General features: G+C 39.8%; 1 protein-coding gene and 1 pseudogene across 6 annotated transcripts; both read right to left on the bottom strand.

Moving 5' to 3' along the window:
* Positions 1–1985: 1985 nt before the first annotated feature.
* Positions 1986–27208, bottom strand: API5 (apoptosis inhibitor 5). 6 transcript variants are annotated; one of them, XM_036326148.1, is made up of 14 exons: positions 27004–27206; positions 21063–21224; positions 19216–19309; positions 17019–17084; positions 16204–16355; positions 14666–14872; positions 13491–13595; positions 11538–11627; positions 10424–10605; positions 9494–9587; positions 8162–8218; positions 7435–7511; positions 6823–6959; positions 1986–2264 (listed from the first exon to the last, which is right to left on the bottom strand). In XM_036326148.1, the coding sequence occupies exons 1-14, from the start codon at positions 27070–27072 to the stop codon at positions 2236–2238; spliced, it is 1521 nt and encodes a 506-aa protein (XP_036182041.1). In that variant the 5' UTR covers positions 27073–27206; the 3' UTR covers positions 1986–2235. The 6 variants fall into 6 exon arrangements, with proteins under 6 accessions (XP_036182041.1, XP_036182046.1, XP_036182042.1 ...); XM_036326153.1 differs by lacking the exon at positions 1986–2264 and adding an exon at positions 2355–4419 and having other exon boundaries at positions 27004–27208; XM_036326149.1 differs by lacking the exon at positions 1986–2264 and adding an exon at positions 2355–4414 and having other exon boundaries at positions 27004–27204.
* LOC118665121 lies at positions 9595–10046 on the bottom strand (annotated as a pseudogene).
* Positions 27209–27438: the final 230 nt, after the last annotated feature.

The raw sequence follows: 27438 nt of genomic DNA on the forward strand, positions 1-27438 counted from the left end.
ACAGGCTGGACATGCCCTGGAGCCCTCCCGCGGCCCCTCCCTAGCTGGCCAACCCCCCGTGTCCCTCCCCAGCCCCAATTGTGCACCAGTGGGTTCCCTCAGCCTGGCCTGGGCCCTCTCGAAATCCGGGCTGAGGGACCCCTTCCCTGAGTGGATGAATTTCGTGCAACCAGGCCTCTAGTATACAGATAATAAGCAGAACTCAGATTTGAAATTGGATCTACCTGACTCTAGAAGCTGGGCCTGGATGAAGGGTGGTGAGGAGTTTGAGAGAATCCCCAACATTACATATATTGCCCATCAGCAATTTCTTTGACACAAGTTAACCTGAAAGGGGGTAGAATCATAGCTTCTGTAGCTTTAATATACCACATAGCCACCTCTATTTCCCCTAAATAATAACCCTTGTCCTTTGGGATCCTCTGTTAATTTTCTGTTATTATGTAACAACCACAAATATAGCAGCTTAACACACACTTAACTCAGTTTCCATGGGTCAAGCGTCTGTCATGGTGGGATTCTCTGCCCGGGATCTCACATGACGGATAATCAAGGCTATAATATCATCTGAGGCTTGGAGGTCTCTTCCAGGCTCTCTCAAGTTCTTGGCAGAATTCAGTAATTTGCCATAGTAGGACTGAGGTCCCAGTTTTCTTGCTGGCTGCTGACTGTGGCCACTCTAAACTTCAAGGCCACCCACCATTCCTTGTCACATGGCCCTCTCAATATGGCATCTATTCCTTCAAGACAAGCAGGAAAACCTCCACTGCTTAAATCTGTTGACTTCCTTCAATCTCTGACCTTTAGGCCCTCATTTAAAGGGCTCATGTGAGTAGATAAAATCCACCTGGATAACCTCTTTTGATTAACCCCAAATCAACTAATTAGTAACCTTAAGGACATCTGCAAAAATTTATTTTGTCATATGACAATAAATCATGGAAATTATATTCACATGTTCTCCCACATTCAAGGGAGATTATATGAGGGCGAGCATCATTGGGAGTCATCCTAGAATTCTTCCTGCACAGGTCCTGAATGCCAAATTCTGATCTCTAGTCTTTTACTGAACTGTTTTAAGCATCACACAGTATTACTTAGAAGTGACTTTACTCATCCTGTTCCCTGCCTGAAATTCTTTCCTCGCTTTCCCTTTTCAAATCGATTACTTAGGTACACCTCAAATCCCAGAATGTAAAGAAGCCTGTCAACAGGCTTAAAGTAAAAGAGTACATGTCTCTTTGCTGCTGTATTTAGAGCAGGCTAGAGTCAAGTACTAGCAGGAAGAACAATCAGATTATTGTGAAACTCTTAAACAAGAAATGATGGCCCTGACCAGTTTGGCTCAGTGGATAGAGCGTTGGCCTGCGGACTCAAAGGTCCCAGGTTCGATTCCGGTCAAGGGCATGTACCTTGGTTGTGGGCACATCCCCAGTGGGGAGTGTGCAGAAAGCAGCTGATCAATGTTTCTCTCTCATCGATGTTTCTAACTCTCTATCCCTCTCCCTTCCTGTCTGTAAAAAATCAATATATATATATATATATAAAGAAATGATGGACACAAATTTGGCAGTCCACAGCATGTAGGTGTTTTTTTTAAAATTTTTATTTTCTTGTTTAAAGTATTACAAATAGTAGTACATATCATATAGGTGGTTTTAAAGCCACAGAATGTGACCACCAAGGGAACTTATCTTGTCCTGGTCCATTTCAACTTTTGACTTTAGAACATTTCTAGCCTTTGATACTACTTCAGGAAGACTTTTATTTTTTTATAAAAAATTATTTTATTGATTTTTTACAGAGAAGAAGGGAGAGGGATAGAGAGAAACACCGATGAGAGAGAAACATCGATCAGCTGCCTCCTGCACACCCCCTACTGGGGATGTGCCCGCAACCAAGGCACATGCCCTTGACCAGAATCGAACCTGGGACCTTTCAGTCCACAGGCCGACGCTCTATCCACTGAGCCAAACCCGTTATGGCAGGAAGACTTTTTTTTTTTTTTTTTTTATCAAGGCTGGTAGTCAGATTAAGAAGTTCCAACTTGTTTTTGCATATTAACTTGAGGATGGAAATATTTCATGATTTGGCAAGAATCGGATGTTTTGCTTTGATTAGAGTCAAATCCCTTTCTTCAGAAGAGTGAGTTAGCTTCTAAAAATAAATCCAAAAGAATGAAAATTAAAGATAACTTGCAAGACTGAACTTCTTGAAGGCAGAGCAGTAGCTTGTCTATCTTTGTATTTTCATGGTACGATACACTGCTTGGCACATGAAAAGCAATCAATAAATGTTTAATGAATATCCAAGAATCTGAAGGTATCATAATCATAACACATCAAGACACAAAACAAAATTACAAAAGGAAATTTATTTCAAAAGCATAAGGAAACACTTACTTTTGAACAATGTGATAAACAGATGTCTTGCAAAAGAAAAACAATCATGACATGAAGTTTTTCATTCAAATTTTTGAAGCAAAAGTAACCTAAGTTGTGCATTATTGCCTTAGGAAAGGGAAGGGGAACAATGAGGCGGCAAAGGAAGAAACACAGTCAACTCAATATCAAACTTAAAGTAGAGTCAATTCTGCTCAGCTTTGAGTTTACAATACTCTTTAAAAAAGAGAGGAAAAGTTACCCCTAAAGTTCAAATTTATATAATTGTAGTCCTAATACAGTTCCTATACTTGAAATGGCTTTCGGCCACCAGGTCACAGTTTTCAAATAGCAATTCCGTATTCCTATGTCTGTTCAGATTCCAAGGGAGCTTAGGTTCAGCTCATTGTCTTTTGGAATGTTTAGATTATTGCCACCACTCCATAATCAAGCTGACCAATTTCTTATGCTCACTTGTATAATTCTAGTCTTCAAAAAATATTTATCCCATAAACATGTGCAGTATTTCTAACAAAGGGGTTTTGTTTTTTTCCCCAATGTAAGGGTTAACAGTATTGAAGACACTGCCATTGGAATTACTAACTACTCCTCAAAAAATATGTCAAACTACTAGAAAATGTTACTCAGACACTGGATTTGAGTAGCAAACTTGGGGAGGGAATATTAACTGTGAAACAAAAATATATGAAACATTCAAATGCAGAGCTAAGGACCTATGCTACTAAAAATGCCCATGACATTAAACACTCCACAAACCCCCCATCTGTTTTTTAACCTAAATATTCTATTGGCTAACTTATACAATAATTTTGATTAATAACCTGAGAAGTTAAATCTTCAAAGTGGCAAAAGCAAACAGAGAGAATCCCTTATTACTGGTAGAACATGTTATCAAGTCACTTTTCCTGGATTGCCCTGGTTATTCAATTCCCAAATTCTAAATTATTCTGTGTCATCCTGTAGAAACCTATATGTACATCAGATTCAGTATTTTGGCTATATTTCTCCAAAAGGGATCGCCAAACTCATCTTTGAAAATGCAGCCTTTGTTTATTTTCAGTTTTAAATAACAATAATCATGTAAGTGCAACGGACTCAAAATCCCTCACTACTGGGAAGAAAACCTAGATAACAAGTTAATAATGGATTCAGCCTCAAAAGGGTAATCACCATGTCAAAGATTACCTGTTCCTGGAATTTTAAAAAATGATTTATGTTGTGTCGTCAGCATGCATATATATATGTATATATATACACACACACACACATATATATCTTATGTATGTATGTATATTATACATACACATTTCTATTCAAATAGTAAGATCCCATATTCAAAAGCTTATCACAACATATGGAGAAGAGTTAAGTAAGCAGTGCAAAGCAGCTTACATTCTCCTAAAAATGTAATATTTCTACATTTAAGTATTTTGCTCTTAGTACACTAGGTAGGAATGCTGAACCATTGCCTAGCAGCTTTATTAAAAAAACCCAATGAAAACCAAATGTTAAAATTGACCATTACTCTTCTCTATATATTGGGGGAAAAGGACAGAGGGGAGAAGAAAATCAGTAAGCTTTCAAAACTGATCATCTTTACCAGTTATCAGAAATAGAATTTCATTATATTTTAGATTTGAATAGCTCTCAACAAATTATTAAGATGTTTAAAAGATTCACAATATGAAGTCTGAATAATGATGATATTGCAAAAACAAGATTGCGCACAAAGCATCCAAAAATATCGCTGTGGTTTTACCTTGGACACAACCATGGTCTGTTACAAAAGTAGATCATACATACAAAGGTATAAAGAACAATAAGTTTTTAGCTGAAGGCAGCAGTCCTTTTAAGGGACATCCCCGGCAATCCAATGAGTAGTAGAATTTAAGTATGTTAAGCTCATGACGATGCTGAAGAATGAGATGTCTTATTCAGTAGAGTCTTCCCCGACTACGATTTCCTCGTGCTCCCCAACCTCGGCCACCTCTACTTCCCCTGAAGGCTCCTCTCTGCTCTACGAAAAAGCGAACAAGGGTTTAGGTCTTGCTCAGGACTTCATGGTACAGCAAATGTAGCTCAGTGCTCTGAAGGAAACAGTAGGCGCTATAAAAGCAGCATTGGTATTCTGCTACACCATCCATAGATTCATTCTGTACATAAAACCAGGACAACATGTACATCAAAGAACATATAACAAGGTGCAAAATATAGTTATAGTTGGTACGCAATTAAATGTACCCTAGTAACAAAGATGTTTCAAGGTCACAATGTTATGATGCTTATCACTATCACAGATAATTAATGAAACTAAAAATTTCTATACTTAAAATAAAATTAAAAAAAGCAACTGGCTTTCAAAAGTTGGTGACATAAATGAAAAATATCTTTTTTTTTTTTTTTTTGAAAAATATCTTAAACTATCAATGATCAATTATGAAATATTAGGCTAGATTGACACAATTTTCCTTTCAAATGCAATGAATAGGCAATTTGCTTTGGGTCATCATATTTCAAGCACCAAAACTCAAGAGTCCTATATAATAAAAGGGTAATATGCAAACAGACCAAACTGCAGAACAATGGAAGCAATCAAAGCATAATATGCTAGTGATATGCTAAGGTTGCTCAACAGCTTGCTATGAAGTGCACTGACCACCAGGGGGCAGATGCTCCGACCGGTAGGTTAGCTTGCTGCTGGGGTCTGGCTGATTGGGACTGAGCGAGATGGGCTGGACACTCCCTGGAGCCCTCCCACTGTCCCTCCCTGGCCCGATCCCACAGGCCACTCCCCTTGAGCGGGTGCCAGATGCAGGGCTCATGACTGGTGAGCGCTGCTGCAGCAGTGCCAGCCTCTCCTGATTGGGACTGATTGGGCGCAAGCCCACAGCAGGCACAGTGGGCCGGGATGAGCGGGAGTGGCAGGTAGGAGCTGCAGGCGGTATTGGACTGTGGGTTTCGGCCTGATCCCTACAGGCCACCCAGAGGGACCCCACCCGTGCACAAATTCGTGCACCGGGCCTCTAGTATAGATATAAATGCTGACAGCTTTTCTCCCTGCTTAATCAGATATATGAGCTGCTGCTCAGAGATGCTGCCAAAAAGTGATGATGTGTATACATATGGTATTTGGGTTACTGATTATAAATTAACACATTGTTTGCGGGTAGTTTTTAATCATGCGCTAACAGGTGGCGCAGGCCATTTTTACTAATTTTTTGCGCAAATGGCAATGTTCAGTAAAATTACGATAACTTTAGTTTACATATTTATGTTACCCGCATTCTACCGCTAGTCTATAGAAAACGTATTAATACGTGTCCCGCGCTCTACTACACTGGTAGAACATATAAATACATAAAACATATAAATACGTTTCCCGCATACAATGTGTTAAGCACATCTTTTGCTGAAAAATCAAGTCACATGTGTCATATGGTAGAATAAGATGTTGACTCATTAGGCAGTCTCTTTTATAGCTCCAGAGACATATTCCTGAGGAGTCTTTCCAGTAAAGAAAATTGATTGAAGTTATCAGCAAGCCTGGACTTTCATCATACATAAATTAAGAGTCTCAAATTTCTAATTCCAGAGATCAAATCTCTTCATTGAACTTTCAAACTTCCTCATTGCGGAAGGCATATTATTAGGAGCATGAAAAAGAAACTGTGTTGCTATTTTTGGATCCATAATGTTGGATACTTGAAAAATTCCTATTAAGTCGGCACTGCAACCCATTTTTTTCCCATTATGGCTAGAAATATAATTACCTTATTTGGGTGATGTTTTGATATATATTTTTTTTTCCTCCAGAAACTCGTGAGTTAGATAACTAACTAGATCTTTCTCCAGCTTAGCCAATATTTATGTTTAATAGAATGGGATCTGATTCAAAGTCACCTCTCATGACACATTATTCTAAGTTGATCAGTATCCACACCATTTAAATGGAACCATCATATTTATTACCCCAGTGAACACATTCAGAATATTACTAGATGTACTGAGGACAAGCAGTAGGCTGACAAGGACCAGGGAGGATCACTAACACCACATTTGCCAGAAGCTATAGCTCTATCCCTACAGATTGTCTTGCCCTGAAGCTAGAACAGGGAATACCAGGAATGGATGGTTCATGCCAATTTCCTTTCTTTTTTTTCTGTTGGCTCCTCTGAATACAAAAGGCATATTTTTCTCTTTTAAGTGCTTGGTGCTACATGCTCAGTTCAATGAGCCCACAAGTGTGTGTTAAAAAGGAACCGGATCAAATGTTTCCCCAATAGCTCTAATTCCCCAAGCTAACTCAGAAAAATCACACAAAACAGCTATAACACTATATATAACTGATAATGAAAATCAAGTACAACACAATCTCTGTCTAATCTCGCATAACTGCTTATACCCAAACGGAAACGCTCACCATAATTAAAGTTGCCCAAATTGCCGCTATATTTCCCACTAGGAGGATTATAAATCTGCCTTGCATCTCTTTTTGGTCCTGCTGGAGATTTCTTGGGTGGTGAACCAGAAGTTGTATCTTCAGTGGCCCTCTTTTGCCTATAACAGTAAAAAGAACCGCAATAAAAAAAAATGCATTAAATCAGAGGGACTTATAATTTAGCATAGGCACTCTAAAGATGATAGTCATACCAGAAAAAAGGAATAACATTCTGATGTCATCAAATTAACTGTGTCTTAGTTATGCAGACATCGAAAAAGATTTACAAGGCTTTAAAATAATCTAGAATACGTAACTTCAAAGACTATATGCAAGTGAACCATTTTGTAAAACTTGTCAGAAAGTCGTTATACAAATAGGCTGAAAAATCTAGGGCTGTATTCCATCAGTTTATTTTATAAGTACTGGAATTAGATTTTATATTTTAAGTCATACTTCTAATAGTCATATTTTAACATCTTATTAAGAACCACTTAATAACGTACTACTTTGTACAGTAAATATAACATCTGAATTCAGATTTTCATATTTGTAAATCATAACACTTAAATTCTTTTTAAATATAATTCTTACCCAATTTCAACCTTCTGTACAGGTTTCCAGGATAATGTTACTGTGCTCTTATAAGAGGGAGGAATGTGGAAGAGATCCTGAAGAGACAAAATTAGACAAGATTTCTATATATTGATGGTAAGTGGAGTGGTTGGGTGGTGAGGGTAAGAAACAGGGAGACATCTTAAAGATTAATTTTAGGAAAGGAAGCTTTAATTTATCTTTCTCGCTCTTGTGCTGGTCCTAAAAAATGCTGCAAGAAAAAAACTAAACAAGGACAATTTTGTTAAAAGTTACACCTGTTACTACCCTGCTGGTGTTGCTCAGTGGTTGAGTGTCAACCTATGAACCAGGAGGTCACATTTGGATTCCAGGTCAGGGCACATGCCCAGGGTTGTGGGCTCGATCCCGGGTATGGGGCATGCAGGAGACAGCCAATCAATGACTCTCTTATCACTCATGTTTCTTTCTCTCTCTCTCCCTCTCCCTTCCTCTCTGAAGTCAATAAGAAAAGTATATATTAAAAATAATTCTTTTTTTAAAAGGTACACCTATTATTAATCCCTTTGTTTTGCACAACACTTAAGAAACTGAAGCTAAGTTTTTTCTAAATGTGATTTCAAGTTTCAGGATAAAATTATCAATAACAAATAAGTATTTCTTTTGAATATTTTTAAGTAGTTCAGAAGTAAAACACTACTTTTCTAGCAAGCTTGGGAGGACTGGGTAAGAAAGGAATAATTATTACCTTGATTAAAACATTGATGTTATTTGTTATTTTCAATGCAACAACTTTAATCTTGTTCTGCAAAAAGAAAAAAAATAGAATGCCAATAACTTTTACAATGCATATTCTATTACACTACTCTTTCAGAATCATTATTCCTGGTTTTTTTTGTTTGTTTTTCTTTTTCCTATAAACCAGTGCAAAGATGGCAAAGAAAGTAAATAATCTTAACAGATTAGAACATTAAAGTGTTATCTACAATCTACCTGAAAAAATGAGTAAGGGACAGGTCATATGCACATAGGAATTATTTAAAAAATAATCAGTTTAAAAAACATACATTAGTTTAGCCTGGCAGGTGAGGCTTAATGGTTTAGCATCGACCTGTGAACCAGGAGATCACATATCCACTCCTGGTCAGGGCACATGCCCAGGTTGAGGGCTTGATCCCCAGTGGGATATGTACAGGATGCATCCAATCAATGATTTTCATCATTGATTTTTCTATCTCTCTCTCCCTTTCCCTTTTTCTGTGAAACCAATAAAAATATATTTAAAAGTATAATCAGTTTAAGTTAAAGATAGACATGATGAAAACTTAAAATATTTCACTAGGGCCCTAACTGGTTTGGCTCAGTGGATAGAGCGTCGGCCTGCGGACTGAAAGGTCCCAAGTTCGATTCCGGTCAAGGGCATGTACCTTGGTTGCGGGCACATCTTCCAGGAGGAGGTTTGAAGGAGGCAACTGATCGATGTTTCTCTCTCATCATCGATGTTTCTAACTCTCTATCCCTCTCCCTTCTTCTCTGTAAAAAATCATTAAAATATATTAAAAAAAAAAGAATTAAAAAAAAAATATTTCACTAGGATTGGGATGAAGAATGATCACAATAGATGAAACCAGGGAACCAAATATCCCAACACAAACAAAGTTTGGTATAGAATTAGCAATATAATATTTTTCCTAATATTGTGCCCCAATTTAGTATTTGGGTTTCAAAAAGATGAAATTAAAAATATGACAACCATTAATATTTAAACAATACTAGTATGTACTCCTAATGAGATCCTAGGGAAAGATTGGTATGTATCTAAGTTTGGTAACATTTTCCACAAACATTGGAAACATTCAAGATATTGCAACGATGACAAAAATATAACTTAGCAAGTAACTAAAATATAACTTAGTAAATATGTAGACAATCTTCTAACATCATGTATCACAACACAGACTTATAGCACCATTTCAAATAAAGTCACATGTTACATTTCAATGTATGAATACAGTCTGAATTGGTAATAAATGGTGGCTATTATAAAAATTTCTTTTGAGATGTGACTCAGTATTCTTACCTCGTCTGTTTTTAAGGCTTCGCCTGTTTTACCCTGGAGAGCCAAACGAAGTTGTCTGATATAAACCTGCAGGCCCCGTGCAAAGTACTGCAGCCTAAAGGAAGAAGTATTTGTTAATTAGCAAATTATCACTTCAACTTTATTTTTCTACTTCAACTTAGACAAACAACACCTAAAAAATACAAACTGTATTGCCTTCTCAACAATTTCTGACTTCAACTAGTCATTTCTAGTTGGAGACACTTCGGAGCAGAGTAATATTAACTCCTTTTAACATGATCCAGCCCAGTTGTTTTCCTGAGTTTGTTTTAGAATGAGTATCTTCTGTACCATCTAATATGAGGTTCACATATGCATCATAACCAATGGCAGCACTCTATCCGCATATTCTCTTGCTCATGAAGTCACACCTGAATCTGAGATCTAAAATCTCTGAATCTGAAAATATCTGAAGATGAGGTTGATGGGCTGCACCATCACCTGCAGTTTTTGGCCCAACACAGTACACCATGTTGGAAGCTGGCAAAACCACACTAACCTGCTAGAGTAACTTAAGTTGCCTGCTTCTGATCAAATGTTTCATATTAAACCTCTGCTTTACCAAAGAGTAGAGAACAGTAACAGATGATACAGAAGCTAAGCATTTCAAAATTTAAGATGTAAATTTGTTAACTTGGGGTGTTAGAACTTGCCCAAATCATAAAGCAAGTGGGGAGAGCCAGAGTCCATTTTTTGGGAAAAGTTCTTTCTCTCCCATATATGACAGATGTTATATGTTTGCATCCATTTCTGTTTTGTGGCTCTTCTATTTTGTTCCACTGGAATGGGGCAGGGTGGGAAAACAGCTCTTATAAAAATGAAAATAAACCCAGGGAGCATCAGATAACCATCGTCTTTGCCAAGGATTAGACTACTTCAATCATACATCACCTAATTTTAAAATCTTTGAGCTTTTCTGCATTCAGTTTGGCTGTTAAGAAATCTGGAAGTTTTCGACCCAACTGGTGGAAGCTGTACAACAAACATTCCACATAACTGAATTGCAGCTTAGGTTCTTCATTACCAGCATTCTCCCCATTTTCTGCTTCTTCTGGAGGGAGAGGCATGTACTCCTAAGAGATGAAGATACAGAGATATTTGCAATCTGTTCTAAATAATTATAAGCATATAATTGTAGGGCATGCTTTTATGGTAAGGCATGAAGCATTAAAACATACCAAGATCAGAAATTTAAGTAAGATATGTCTTTAGACCTTTTGGATCAATGATCTACACTGTCAATTCTCCATATTAACCTATATTATAGCTGCTACTACTACTAACAATGACAATGAAAGTAGCTAACATTCATTAGACACTCAATGTAGGTGGAATTCTGAAAGCATAGTATCTTTCCTATGGTGAAAAAGTTAGTCAACCTAGGTTAACCTCATCAGTTGATGATCTTAACCTACTACATTAGGCTAATTCCAAAAATCTTCTTTGAATATTAGTCCATATTCTCTAAGTATTGACTCTTTTTTCATTCAAAAAGTACCACCAAAGGCACCCTAGTAGGTATTACAGATACTGGATGACTCCATTCACACTATGGACCTAATGCTTATCGCTGCGTCATAACTGCTCACACCCAACAAAATAATTTGGTGACTCTGATGATTTTATCAGACAGCCTATTTTCTCTACAATTATGACTTAAATGACTTCATTTCCTAGTTGCTAAACCTACCAGGCCTTGGACAGCAACCTGGCGAAATGCAACTGATGTAAAAAATATTTTGACAGAGGACTAGCAGAACACCCTACTATATAAATCCTGTATTATACTTCATACAAAGCATCAACAACAGAAAAAATGCTGAAGATTAAAAATAGATTTTTTTTAAAAAAAGTAGAAAACATGTGGCCTGAGCAGCTAACAGCACTTGCTAATATTGTTTAATACTGTAACTTCAAAATTTGGCTCTCCATAATCTAGAAATTAATACTACACTATTATACTCAGGGGCTATATAATTTCCATGGGGGAGGGGGGAGTTCTTACCAATAGCTTATCAAACAACTTCCTTAAATTTGTTTCTAGCTTTTCCATGTCACCACAAAATGAACTCATTTCCGCCAACAGTTTCAATACCTAAAATACACAATTCACTGTTATATTATTTTCTTGAATAAGCAAGAACTGTAAAATAAGAATGATTCTAGATAACTACTTAAGACTGCTTAATTTTCAGTTGTACTTTTATGTAATCAGAATGTTTGACCTGAAAAAAATCATTTAGAGAGATAGCCCTATATTTTACTGTTGAGGAAACTAAAGGTCAAATAATAATATATGGCAGTTGCAGGGCAAGACCCTAACACCCAGCTCTCAGAATTTTCAACAATCAAATATAATAAGGAAAAGAATATACATGTTATTTTCTGCTACAGGTTAATAATGATAGTGCTAAATACAATGCAAAAGTGACAAATACATTAACTAACTTGACAATTTGTAGAAAAACTGAGGAAGTACTCTTAACAGCAAATAACATTTTTTTTTAAAAATCTTCACCGGAGGATATTTTTCCATTGATTTTTAGAGAGAGTGTGGAAGAGAGAGGGAAAGACAGAGAAATATTGATGTGAGAGAAACATCAATTGGTTGCCTCCTGCATGAGCCCCGACCAGGGCCCAGGCCAGGGAGGAGCCTGTGATCGAGGAATATGCCCTTGACTGGAATCAAACCCGGGGACCCTTTGGTCTATCTACTGAGCCAAATCGGCTAGGGCAGTGGTTCCCAAACTTTTTTTGGCCATGCCCCACCTATGTATCTCCAAAATCTGGATGCCCGCCTGTGACAAATAATTCTTTATTATTCAAAAAGTGAACTTCTATTCACATGGAGGAAGCCTAAAAGGCCATTTACTTGGTCTAAACAAGCTTCCAAAGGACATGGCATCCATGAAAGAGAAAAATAAAAGAACAAAAGGACAGTTGAAGTACTGAGAAAGAAATCACCAAGAAATTGTAAAAAACAAACAAAACAAAACGAAGTGATATGAAAAAATAGCAAATAAAGTTTCAAAACATATAATAGAGAGCTGAAATGCATAAATATGTCACAATGTATATTTATATACTGTATTTGAGGCCCCTAGAACCATAAGAAATGAAAAAAACTCACTGTTAATAACCATCTTGAATAGCCCCCCTTAAAAATCAAATTGCCCTCCTGTGGGGCGTGTGCTCCACATTGGGAACCACTCGGCTAGGAGTTAGCAGCAAATAACTATTTATTAACACTTAGAGAAGGCCTCATTTGCTATTAAAATTTAGTCTCTTGTATTTGCCACTATTCTTGAAATTCATCTTTGCTTTATTCAATCCAGTCTGATAAGCTAAACCCAGAACATTTGAAGCAAACTACAGTGTACAATGAGTCTTTTTTACCCCAAAGACCTATGCAGGAAGTACATTTTCATACTTCAGTTTGATTCAACAATCATCAAGTGACTTTCAGAATCAGGCTCCGCACTAGATTCTGGGGATATGAAGATGAATATGGTTAAATGTGAGGAGATAAGTAAATGTAAAGTATTACACATGTTGTGAAAAAATGTATATAAACATTAGAGCTGAGATACAAAGGAGAGAGATGGAGTAATCAATTCTATTGGAGAAAGGATAAAGGATATTTTGTGTTAATCCAGCTCTATCAGTTGAGGATAGAGATGGGAACTATTATTAGTTAAATACCTTATTTAAAAGTATTAAGACTACAAAGGTAGAGACTGACTACAATGAACACTATAAGCAATGCTTTCCCATTGCAACAACCTTTAATTGAATTCATAAATCATTCCTATGTAATTCATCCTAGGACAGATTTTTGCTAGCCATCACCAGACCTCTATTGTCTTAGAAATTGGATTTAAGTTAGTGGTTTATATTTTTATTAAAATTAAAATATGAGAATGGCTTTTCAGTACCAGAAGGAGAAATCTTCTCTTACCTCCAACTGTATATCAAGACCCTCCACTGGAGTAGTTAAGGAGCTGAGATTAGGTAGAACCTGCTCACAGAAGTAAGTCACAAACCTTGTGGAATGCACATTTTTCTGTAAAAAAACAAAAAACACTGAGTTGTCAAAAAAGGGAGACACATTCTCTCAAATATAACAGTAGAATGTCATTCCCCAAATGCTCACTGAGCACTACAGCATCAAGCACTGTGGCTACAAATACAATGCAGTGCAGACCCCAGAGCACCCCAGAAATAACCTCTATAAATCTTTGTTTTTTTCAATCCTCACTTGAGGATATGTTTTTTTTGATTTATTTTATTTTATTTTTTATTTTTTTGAGAGAGAGAGAGACAGAGAGAGAATGCAAGAAACATTGATGGGTTGCCTCCTGTACGAGCCCTGACCAGGGTCTAACCAGCAATCTTTTGGTACACAGAATGACACTCCAACCAACTGAGCCACTCGGGCAGGGCAACATCTACATATCTTTTAACTGTTCCAAATTTTGGGGAAGATTCCAGTGTTGAATTTCAGATTGTACATTTTCACAAAGGATAGATCCTTTAAACTTTTTTTTAAACTATGGTATGCACATCCCAGAACACTGATGGCTAGAAATAGCACAAAGTCAGAGATAAAGAGCATATATACTTAAAACAACATTCTGTTAGAAAATTTAAGAAAAAGGTTAAATTACTAAAGCAAGTATTTTAGAAACTCAGCCAAATTATAATTTATGATGCAAAATTCTCAAGATTTTAAAAAAGTCTCTTAGAAAGACTTTAAAGAAACTTCTTGCTGCTTTGGTCTCTCACCAAGCCTACTCAAGCCCCCATAAACTAAATATTGATTCCACTATGTTACTACTTTTACGCAAAGGTTTGAAGAGAATGCTCAAGTGAATATCTATAGAAATATAAGCTGCCCGGCCAGCGTGGCTCAGTGGTTGAGCATTGACCTAGGAACCAGGAGGACACATTTGGATTCCAGGTCAGGGCACATGCCTGGGGTTGTGGGCTGGATCCCCAGTGTGGGGTCATCACTGATGTTTCTATCTCTCTCTCTCCCTTCCTCTCTGAAATCGATAAAAATATAGTTAAAAAAAGAAAACACAGAAGCTAACAGAGTAATGAAAATAGCATCCATGTAAAACCAAGACTCACCGAGAAGAGGGGCACCGCCTGCCGAGTGCACTGTAGGAGCCTGTCCACACAGTCGGGATCTGACGGGTTGAAGGTTTGTTCTAGGTCAGCCTGTTCAGCCACTAACTCTACCAGTTGCTGTCTTCCACTCACTGTCTGTAAGCTCTTCAAGCCAGACAGTATCTTCATGAACAGGACAAATTCTTCACCAGTCACATCTTCTAGGACCTGGAAAGAGACAGTAATTCAAAACAAGTGTCTTTACCACTTGAATGGGAAAGATCAATATTAAAGCAATGTAACGTTTATTTCAGTTACTAAAGGCAGTTTGCTCTTAATGTTTCTGCAATACTGATGAGAGTATAACTTCTAGCTTCAGTCAATTTAACTTTAGAGTAGAACATTATTATCCATACTAGAGGCCCGATGCACAAAATTCGTGCAAGAGTAGGCCTTCCTTCCCTCGGCTGCTGGCACTGGCTTCCCTCGGGCACCCGGGACTTGGGCTTCCCTCTGGCCGCAGGCACCTGGGCTTCCCATGCAGCCCCAGCTTTGTCCAGAAGGTGGTCTGGAAGGACGTCCAGTCTAATTAGCATATTACACTTTTATTATTATAGATGGGGTACAATGTTGTCTCCAAAGTGGCAAATTTGGTTCTTGGAAAATTTTTTTATGTCTAAAGCACAAATGTGCATACAGTAAATAAAAAGATATTGAGTATATCTGTGGCACTAAAAATTCATAAAAGGGTAGCTAAGGAAAAAAATAAGTCTAAAAAGGCTCTTTTGGGAGTGACAGCAAAATAAAGATTAAGAAATTATGTAGTAAATCAGATCCAGTTTCCTATATTTAAAAGCTGCCTCATTCACGCTAATGTGGTAATTGCATACAAAATAGAAGACGTATTCCACCAGATTATTAGCTGGAGCATAAATAAAATATGATGACATTTCCAGCTGAATAACTGCTCCTTCCTCTCTCACTGACAAAATCTTATTAGTAAGCAAGTGAACAGTAATATCAGGAAAATTTTGGAATTTTCCTAAACATATAAAAAAATAAATTATTCCCAAACTTTTACACTTCATAAGTGAAAATTACTTGTGACACATCTTGATAATCTCAGCTTCTATACTTATGCTAGATCTGGGGGCACGCTCTTGAAGAGCTTATGGAGTCATGGGGTAGGATGAAAAGAATAGGTCATCTCAATGTGATTTCATTTTTATTTTGAAACTATCCAAAATACTGAGAGATTATCCTAAGAGGGGTGGGAATTAGGTAAAATTTCCTGAAGGAATTGATCTGTAGACTCCTGGAAAATGCATAAATTTTGAGGTTAGCAATCACAAAGGATTTAAATGTGATCGCATCCCTTTAAATTAACACCCATTCATCATTACAAGCAAGCAAAGTGCAAAATACAATGTAAGAAAAGCTTGAAATTCTACAGTGGTTCTAATGGGATATGTCATTTTATATACATTGATGAATACTGCTAAGTTCAAATACATGCTTTTGCTTTAGAGAAGTTCTATTAAATGACGACCGAAGCTTACCTTTTTGGATTCAGTTAGTATAAGTTCCTCTACTTCCTTTGTTAAGACCTCATCTGGTAAAGTCTTAAGTTTTGTAGAAAGGAATTTGATTGCTCGTTCTCTAACAATGTCTTCTCCTTGAAGGATCTGGCTGAATAAGCCACCTAAAGTCCCTGCAAAACAAAATAGTTTTGTGTAGCAAGTTAATTCTATATCATAATGAAGTTTTTAAATATAACTCAGTTTATAGTATTTCTTCTCAAGTGAGTTAATAAACATCCTGAGTATCATTGATACTGGTTAAATTAGTATGAAGCTTCTACAGCTTCAACTGTAAGTGACCATATGCTTTCTTCATGGATTCAGAGTTAGACTGAGCATGACTTACCCTTTTTTAAAAAAATACATATTTACATTGATTTCAGAGAGGAAGGGAGAGGGAGAGAGATAGAAACATCAATGATAAGAGAGAATCATTGATTGGCTGCCTCCTGCACACCCCCTACTGGGGAAATGAGCCCGCAACCCAGGCATAGACCCTGACCTCCTGGTTCATAGGTCGACACTCAACCTCTGAGCCACACCAGCTGGGCTTATCATTACTAATAATAAATAAAACGCAGGCATTTTGGAACTGCTTTTGCAATTATTTCTGCTGGGTTTTCAACTCATAAACCTCTTGAGCTAAATAGCTTTTTTAAAAAGAACACTTAATATTTTCATGAAATAGATATGTGGGTGAATTCCAGAATTTATCTTTTATGAGTTGTGCCAAACTCCCCAATTTTTAAGACATCAGACTAAGAAGAACAATTCAGAACAAGAAGTGGCCTTACCTTTTGCATCCATCTTAAATATACTTAATAGGGCATTGTTCACTAAGTTAAATTCTGCAGAGTCATCTACAAAGAGAAAAAGTGGTACAACGCATAAAATAAATGAAAAATATCATCTGCTTCATTTTCAAACTTAAGATTCAACATAGATTCTCATGGATTACATTGAGACACATAATTTAAGTAATTCTCTCAAGTACTGAGAAAATACAACTTCCTTAAAAAGGCAGAGAACCTAAGATAGCATGCCTGGAAAGGTTTTATATTAAGACTAGAGGCCTGGTGCATGAATTCGTGCACCAGTGGGGTCCCTTGGCCTGGCCTGTGGGATCAGGCCGAAACCGCTCTCCGACATTCCCCAAGGGGTCCTGGATTGTGAGAGGGTGCAGGCCAGGCCAAGGGACCCCACTGGTGCACAATAGGGGCTGGGGAGGGACATGGGAGGTTAGCCAGCTGGGTGGGGTGCTGTGGGAAGGCTCCAGGTATATCTGGCCTGTCTGGCTGAGTCCCAATCGGCTGGACCCCAGCAGCAAGCTAACCTACCAGTCGGAGCCTCTGCCCCCTGGTGGTCAGTGCACGTTATAACGAGCAGTTGAGCAGCCTTAGCATATCATTAGCATACTATGCTTTGATTGGTTAAATGGATGACTGGACAACCAGACACTTAGCATATTTGGCTTTTATTATATAGGACTAGAGGCCCGGTGCACAAAAATTTGTGCACGTGGGGGGGAGGGGAGGTCCCTCAGCCTGGCCTGTGCCCTCTCGCAGTCTGGGACCCCTCAGGAGATGACCACCTGCTGACTTAGGCCTGCTCCCTGGGGGATTGGGCCTAAGATGGCAATCAGACATCCCTCTGGCAGCCTGGCAGCCCTCGGGGGATGTCCACTTGCCAGCGGGGAGCAGGCCTAAACTGCAGTTGGACATCCTTAATGCTGCTGAGAAGGCAGGAGAGGCTCCCACCACCACCACTGTTCTGGCAGCCATCAGCCTGGCTTGTGGCTGAGCAGAGCTCCTCCCATGTGAGAGCACCCTGACCACCAGAGGGCAGTTCCTGCATTGAGCATCTGCCCCCTGGTGGTCAGTGTGTGTCATAGTGACCAGTCATTCCCAGTCTTTCTGCTGTTAGGGTCAGTTTGCATATTACCCTTTTACTATATAGGATAGAGGACTGGTGCACGGGTGGGGGCCGGCTGGTTTGCCCTGAAGGGTGTCCCGGATCAGGGTGGGGGTCCCGCTTGGTGCCTGGCCAGCCTGGATGACGGGCTGATGGCTGTTTGCAGCTGGCCACACCCCCTTCAGGGTGGGGGTCCCCACTGGGGTGCCTGGCCAGTCTGGGTGAGGGGCTGAGGGCTGTTTTCAGGCTGGTGGGCGACTGAAGCTCCCAGCCTCTCCTTTTTTCTTTTTAATTCTGGGATTTATTTACCTTCTATAGCTATCACTAGAGCTGAGAGCCGGCTCCAGCTCTGAGGCCGTTGCCAGCTGAAAGCAGGTATCTAGGTTTGTTTAGATTCTATAATTGAAACTCTGTTGCCATCACTGGCCACTCTAAGCTCTGAGGCCGTGCTGGCTGAAAGCAGGTACCTGGGGTTTGTTTAGGTTCTATAATTGCAACATTGTTGCATCCGGAGCTCAGAGCTGGGCTGAGGCAGGCGGGGAACCTTGACTTCCTTCATCACTGGAGCAAGCAAGCCTCATGTTCGCTTCAGCTGCCTGGCTCCCGGCCGCCATCTTGGCTGGCAGTTAATTTGCATATCTCACTGATTAGCCAATGGGAAGGGTAGCGAAGTTACAGTTAATTACCATGTTTCTCTAGTAGATAGGATGGTCCAATTATGAAACTATAGGAAGTTAGAGGGGAGGAGATCATGATGCATCAAAATCTCCCAAAGAATCTAGTAATTTTGCCTTTATAAGCAGAATTCAACACAAAACAACACTAGGAATTGGATAGTCACAAGTCATTAAGTTTCAAACTATTAAATATAATTTTTTTAAAGCTAAAAACAGAGTAATTTGACAGAAGTTACATATATTTAAAGTGCAGATTTAAATACTATTATTTAAATGAATTTATTTATCTTTGTCTTAAATCTTTATTGTTGAAAGTATTACCTATGTTCTCCTCCTCACCAATTGACCCCTTTTAGCCTGGAGAAGTCATATTCATTAAAAGGATAATGTTAATATTCCTTACCTGTTTGCAAAAGTTGGGTTAGAATATCTGCCACTCGGGGAAGATTTTCTCCAGTGGCAAATTGAGGAAGCTCTTTAATTGCTTGCCGTCGAATCTGGATATAATTTCAAACAAAAATTTAACCAAATACTATCATCAATAAAAACAACAAACCCAATCTTAAAAAAAAAAACTAAAACCACAGAAAAACCATTAATTAGGGGGCAGATGAATCACAAAAATATAAAACATGAAAATTCTAGCAGTTTCAGAAATAATTTGCTTCAATTTAGCATTCAAGCTTCACAGAATAACTAAAATAAAATGTGGTGGGAAGAGACATTAAATATGATTATCTGATTGGAGTAGACAGATTTGAGATTATAAACGATGGTTTACATATTGATTATACACAGCTATTGTTTTTGTTGTTGTTTTTTTTAGGGCACATAATATGTATCCCTTAAGAAAGTCTACAGTGGCAATGTCATATCTAGTAACTATTTTACTTTCCAATTTTCAGTATTGACTACTTAATAAACATTTGTGAATATTTTATGTATTTAACTCCAAATATGTAGTCTTGGCTTATTTAGTTTAACATAAAAATGTATGGGAGTTACAGCTAGCAAATTCTGCATGAAATGTTAATTCACAAATTTCATTTGAAAGTCATGAATAATAGCTGAAAATTCTCAGAAACCTATATCAGCAGCCAGAAATGTTAAAGGCTAATTCTTCTTATTCTAGTTATCCTATAAAATTATTACACATATCAAATATTTTCCTGCTATGAAAAATATTTAGGGTTGTTGAAACTGTTTTATGATGTAATACTACTAAAACTTTAAATATCTAAGGTAAGCATAATTGATTGAAAACTAACATTAGTCTCATTTCATATGCACAATGTATAATCCTATACTAATAAAAGACAAACATGCAAATTGACCGTACTTTTCGCTACACCTTAAGCCACGCCCACCAGCCAATCGGAGCGACTATATGCAAATTAACCCAACCAAAGTGGCGGCCGGCAGCCACAGAGCTGGAGTGAGCAGGAGGCTTGCTTGCTCCAGTGATGGAGGAAGCCAAGGTTCCCCGCCTGCCGTGGCCCAGCTCTGAGCTCCACTGAAAGCAAAAAGTTTCAATTATAGAAGGTAAATAAACCGCAGATACCTGCTTTCAGCCAGCCATGGCCACGGAGCTGGAGCGAGCAGGAGCCGGCTCTGAGCTCCATTGAAAGCAACAAAGTTTCAATTATAGAAGGTAAATAAATCTCAGAAAGAAAAAAAAAGGGAGAGGCTGGGAGCTTACATCACCAGGGTGCTTGGCCAGCCTGAAAACGGCCCTCAGCCCCTCACCCAGACTGGTCAGGCACCACAGTGGGGACCCCCTCACCGTAAAGGGGATGTGGCCAGCCTGAAAACAGCCATCAGCCGCTCACCCTGGCTGGCCAAACCTCCATGGGGTGAGGGTCCCCACTGGGGCGGACATCCTCCAAGGGGTCCCACACTGCAAGAGGGCATAGGCCGGGCTGAGGGACCCCCACCGAGTGCACAAATTTTTGTGCACCGGGCCTCTAGTGAGTTATAAAATAATGGCCACAACCCATTTTTAACCATGAATAACGAATAAGCAAAACAAAGTATCTTGTAATTCTATGCATTTTTCACAGTTGAAGGGTGGTGAAAGAGCAAAGTATTTTCTCAAATGTAGAGAAATGGTATGACATTGTGCCAAACCATATTGCAGTATTTTATTAGGCACTGAGATGACTGGTACTTAATTATATGAACCATGCACATACAATGTCTGGAAATGGCAACATCTGAAAACTTATTGAAAAGCATCAATCATACACTTACTGATACATCTTCATCCTCACAGAGGTCTAACTGTGCATTGATAGCAGAATCAGCCAATTCTGGAAAATGCTTAAAGAATTTTGGAATAAACTGAGCTGCTAATCTTTTTTCCTTGGTACCACCTTTCACACCATCCAATATCACTTGATAGGCATCTTTATGCTGAAAGAATAAAACAGAAAAGAAACACAATTTTGAATGATGAAAGCTAAACAAACTTGTTGAACCTAAATTAGTAAAATTTTACAAAGACTAAGCTTATAAATAGGGCTTGTTTTGGAGTGTTACTGCTTAAATTGGACACCTACCTTCCTTCCATCTGTTCCCTGCCCCCCGCCCATGAGTTATTTGTGAGTAGGGAAAGAGAGAAGGATGACTCTAATTTTAGTGGAAAAAGCAACTAAGCTTGTTGATGTACCAACACTTCTTCATTCTAGTGATTACTGACCCCAGCCTTGTGACTGCATCGTGCTTTAAAAATTGGAATGAGAGCCGCTCGATACACTCAGGATACCTGTGCCACTGGCTGCTCAGACCAGATGACATGTTAGTGTTGCAAGCAGGGCTGTACTACTGAGCATTTTTTAAATCTGCTATTATATAAATGCTACTTGAGTATAAATATTTTTGTGGTGATTAAAAAAAAAATTGTAATGAATGTGGTAGAATCCTCGAAGAATTGTTACATGTATTTAAATATATTTGTTTCCAATTAGCACTTTAAAGCAGGTGAAGGGGATACATTCCTGAAATTAAGCAATATGACAAAGGTTAGGAAGCTTTACTTTGCCTCACATTTTAGAATATGAAAATGATAATTCATTCTATATAGCCAGCCAATTTTGGATTAAGATTCAAATGTCACATATTTAGCTTTTTATTAGAATAATGCATTCAAAACTCATGTTTCCTTTAAAAAAAAAAATTTCAGAAGTGCTCTCCTTCAAATACTCATGTCAACTAGTTCTGAATCCTCCTCTATACTCCTGCCTCCAAAATCAGTCCTTTCAATAAACAACAATGATCAACCTGGCAAGAACGGTAATAAATATGGAGACTGTAGCTACATCTCCTGTTTGGACATCTGGATAAAACTTTTAATTACTAGAAAACCTTAATCCTTAAACATTATAATAATGATACCAAATGTGTAAACAGGATAGTGTTTACTCTGTATAAGGCAATTCGCTAAGTGCTTTAGATATGTGAGCATACTTCAGGCCATCAAGAGGGGAATAACTAATAAATATCTAATGAATTACAGAACTACCAAAAATTTAGTTAAATAAAGCAGGATGCAAAGTTACTGAGGTACAGTAGAATCTCAATTAAGGACATTCCCTTATTAAATAATCAAAAATAAAGTGTTCTATGTATCGAAAGGTTAGGTCATATACTGCCAACCTACTTAAAAAACACATTCTAAAAATCAGTTCTAAAAAAACATACATTCCATAAAAAAAGATACTAAAATAATGCTATTTCATGAAATATAAGTCAGTAAAGTTTATACTCTTCCACCCTGAAAAGCCAGTGTACTCCTGTGTAAGGATCTAATCTTAGAAAACCCGCCCCAGAAAACCCTAAGTGCCACAGTCCCTTAACAGGTGTTTGTCTTTTAAACTTTAAAAAAAAATTGACTACATCAAATTAAGTATTTACACTTTACCATTAAATAAATTCATAATCATTTGAAGCACAATTTAAAATAATGATGGGCCACAGCTCTATGATGGCTGGTCAGAAGCCCTGGGCAGAGCACAGTGGAAAGGGGCCGGGAGGTAAAGGGACAATCAGCAGAGGAAGGAGAACTGAAGGAGCCAGATGCAGAATGGGGAAAGGAAGGCTCAGTAAGTAGGCAGAACCCAGGAGCTACACGAGGAAAGGTGACAGGGGGTTGGAAGGTTCTGAGGCATTAAATAAGGCTTCATTTACAACTTCTCAATCACAGTTTGCTTATCAGAAAATACATGTGCATGGTCTGAGTGGACTGCCACAGGTCACACCGTCTTATTCAGGGACAACTGTAAAAGGTGTAACCCTTAACTCCAAGAGTGTTTGCAATTTAGCAAGAAACTAAGCAAAGTCCTCACATGAAATAAAATATAATCTGAAGTTCTATAAATGAATACATAGTGCAGGAGGTTAAAAAAGAGAAAAATATGATCTGCTTGAGGAAAATTAGCTGACAAAACCTCAGAGAACTTATTTAGTATTGACAGTAGTGCCAAGGGCACTCCCTCATGGCAGCAACGTGAGTAACTGAGGTACTCACCTCTTTGTCAAAGGGTGAAAATCAACATTAGAAGGAAGGTCTGGACTAAGAACCTCGAATAGATACCTATCTGGTCTCAGAAGTGTCCAGATAGGTATCTATCAGGAAACTTAAATCTTGACTGTAAATCTAAGTTAACTTGAAAATTAGGCTTTGCAACACTAAGAATGAAAACTTTCTCTCCTTAAAAAAAAAAAAAAGCAAGCAATGTCTCTTCCATTAAGTTGGCTCTTGCTTTTGTTAGTTAAATTTCACAAGCAGAATCCTAAAACCCACCATCCTTTTTTGCTGAACAGTTTTAGATATTTTTTTTCCTAAAAGAGATGAAGTATTACACAAGAGAGAATTTGTAAGCATTATGGTTTAGTTCAGCTTTAGGTCCCTCAGAATTCACTTCATTATGCAGAGGTCTTTTTGTCTTAAGTAGTTGCTTGACAGCTATCATTACAGTGTCATGCAGGTACTGATCTCCCATCATCTACAGGGAACTGTGCTAAAATCTTACCGCCCAGCAGTGTCTGCTACATGGTAGGCACTCAAAAAATGTACTGAATAAATAAAATCATGGGCCCTCAGTGAAGTCTGAAGGAAAGGTGCCTTTTCTGCTTTTTCCCAAACTTACGGCTCCTAAGCACATTGAGAAAGACATTTTTGACCTCTTGAGAGAGATCTCTCAATCTAATCTGGTAGTATTTATAATTGAAGATGACATATGAGGGGAATGCAAGCAATTCTCAATTATCCATAATGCTGCATAGATAAATTCAAGTTTGGCTTCCATTTGCCCTATCGTACACTGTAAATAGGTGGCTGTCAACCGGTTTTCTACTCCAGCAAAAGGGTGGGGAATAGCCAAGATCTGGAAAAAGTCCCATCGGTGCCATCAGTAGATGAGTGGATAAAAAAGCTGCAGTACATTTACACCATGACTACTACACGGCTGTAAAAAAGAAGGAACTCTTAAACTTTGCAATAGCATGGATGGATCTGGAGCAGTGATGGCGAACCTTTTGAGCTCGGCGTGTCAGCATTTTGAAAAACCCTAACTTAACTCTGGTGCCGTGTCACATATAGAAATTTTGTGATATTTGCAACCATAGTAAAACAAAGATTTATATATTTTTTAAAATATATTTTATTGATTTTTTTACAGAGAGGAAGGGAGAGGGATAGAGTGTTAGGAACATCGATGAGAGGGAAACATCGATCAGCTGCCTTTTGCACACACCCAACTGGGGATTTGCCTGCAACCAAGGTACATGCCCTTGACCAGAATTGAACCTGGGACCTTTCAGTCCGCAGGCGGACACTCTATCCACTGAGCCAATCCAGTTAGGGCAAGATTTATATTTTTGATATTTATTTTATATATTTAAATGCCATTTAACAAAGAAAAAGTCAACCAAAAAAATGAGTTCGTGTGTCACCTGACACGCGTGTCATAGGTTCGCCATCACTGATCTGGAGAGTATTATGCTAAAGTGAAATAAGCCAGTCAGAGAAAGACAAATACCCCATGATCTCACTAATGTGTGGAATCTAATCAACAAAATAAACTGACAAACAAATGAAATCGGGAGCCAGAGGAGAGGTGATCGGCGGTGAGATTGGATAAAGAAGGTGAAGGGATTAGCTGAAGAATATATAGACAGATACCATGGACACGGGCAATAGTGGGATGAAGACCAAGGGATAGGGAGGTGGGGGTGGGTGGAGGTGGGCAAGGGGAGGGGAAGGGGGACACCTGCAATAATCAACATTGCAAAATTTTAACTAAAAAAATGAAGGTGGAGACATGGGACATCACTATGTATAGGGTTTCGAAGTTTCCCTACAAGATTCCTGATCCACCTCTTTGGGAGCGAAACATCTGTAAACTGACTGAGAATCACTGTGGTAGCTTCTACCCATTCCCTCTGCTGATGTACAATTTCAGGGAGAACATCTATAATAATAAAAGCATAATATGCTTATTAGACTGGACGTCCTTCCGGACGACCTTCCGAAAAAAGCCGGGGCTGCAAGGGAAGCCGGGGCCCCGGCAGGCGAGGGGGAAGGAAGGCTTACTCTTGCATGAATGTCATGCATCGGGCCTCTAGTTTACTATAATCTTCCCCAACTCAGCCACAGTGAATGAGCATATCTTCACTACTACCTCTTTCTAGGAACAACAACAAAATCAAACTATGACTGACCACAGTTCTTCCCACCTTGTCTTAATGGGCAGACAGTTTCTCCGCCACAGCCGATCTATAACCCACACCTTATATACATCTACAACAGGCAGCTTATATTTCTTATTAGTGACGTCAAAATTTCCTACTGAGCCCTAACCGGTTTGGCTCAGTGGATAGGGCATCCGCCTGCAGACTGAAGGGTCCCGGGTTCAATACCGGTCAAGGGCATGTACCTTGGTTGCGGGCACATCCCCAGTGGGGAGTGTGCACGAGGCAGCTGATCGATGTTTCTCTCTCATCGATGTTTCTAACTCTCTATCCCTCTCCCCTCTCTCTTCCTCTCTGTAAAAAAATCAATAAAATATATATATTTTTAAAAAATTCCCTACTGAAACGGGAAGTATGTAGGGGAGGAAAATCGTGATACTTGGAACTGTCTATTTACAATTCTAGATTAAGCTAAAACAAGGTTCCAACATTTCCCCGCCTTCGGCTCAGCAATGACACATGCCCAGAGAAGGGACCGGGAGGGGGCAGTACCACAGCCTCGCTCACGCCAGTAGCTCTAGGATGGTCCGCTTCCTCCTTCCAGCAGGAGAACCCCATGAAGTTCTAAGCCCTGGAAATACAGATGGCATGGGATTTCGGACAAAAACAAGTCAAGGTTACCCTCCGGGAGAACCTGGTTCTTTTCCCAACAAAACACAGGCACACGCCCAGCGAGCAACTCCTCAACGTCCCGGTCCCCGGGGCTGGGAAACTCACAAAGCGGCCCCGGCTGGTGCGGACACCACACGCCTCCACGCGCGTCCGGGCCCACGCCGCGGACCGACCTGCTGCCGACACCTCTGCTTATAACGCTGCACGCTCCTTGCCCCCGCACGGCCCTGCCATATTTTACAACACTTTTCATTAAAAAGTTAAATAGAACCTATCGTCCTTATTGATGCATCGCCAGCCTCCCTCTTTAAGGATACATCCCGGCAGAGCGCCGGTCAGTCCGACTTGTACCTGCAGCGCCCGGCACAGCGTCCCGGTGGGTGGCGGTAGGTCCCGAATAAATGAAATCCCGAGCCCTCCCTCAAGTCCGGGCGAAAGGCTCCTTTTCTTTCTTTTCTGCCCCCTACAAACTTCTGTCTCCTAAATGAAGAGCAGGTTGTGACCTCAAAAGAAAGACATGTCTGAACTCTCCCTCTCGTCCTCGGAGGGACTGAACTCCACTGGGGAGGAGGAGGAGGAGGACTGGGGCTCGGGGGGAGAACTACCGGGAGGCCGAGTTCGAAAGCGCCACTGGGAGGAAAGGCTGCCCCAGGGAGGCGGAGGGGGGCCGCCGGGCTCCACACTCCCAGACCGGGGCCCTCCGCGACCCAACAGCCGGCGCGGCCGGGCGCTCGCGGGACGGCGCAGCGCGGTCCCTCCCGCCCCGGCCCCGGGAGCGCTCCCGAAAGGCCGCGGAGCGCAGGGCCCTGAAGGCCGCTCGGGGACCTACCTGGCCCACTTGCTCCGTGGCATCGGCCAGGATGCCATAGTTGCGGTAGAGCTCCTCCACGGTCGGCATGGCGAGCGACAAGCCGAGGGTTCGCTCCTGCGGTCGTCGTTGTCCGCGCCGGCTCCACCGCCGCCCCCGAAGTTCCTGCCCCCAGCCCGCGAGCCGCACTGTGAAGCCTCTAGCTGCCGCCAGCACCGCCTCCAGTCGCCGCGCACGGGGAGGCTCCGCCCCCAACGCATACGTAACGACGTGCGCGTCGGGAGCGGCTTTCTTGACAGCCCACGCACAGCCTGGGGTTGCATTGCCCTCTAGCGCTTGGAGGTGCGAACGGCGGCAAGCACGATGCCTTTGGGGAGCAGCGCGCCTGCCTAGGAGCTTTTGGGGTTTGAGGGCAGGAATGCACAAAGGCGGCTGCGGATCTCTCGTTGGCCGGAA

The sequence above is a fragment of the Myotis myotis genome, unplaced genomic scaffold (genome assembly GCF_014108235.1).
Source record: "Myotis myotis isolate mMyoMyo1 unplaced genomic scaffold, mMyoMyo1.p scaffold_m19_p_10, whole genome shotgun sequence".
NCBI lineage: Eukaryota > Metazoa > Chordata > Mammalia > Chiroptera > Vespertilionidae > Myotis > Myotis myotis.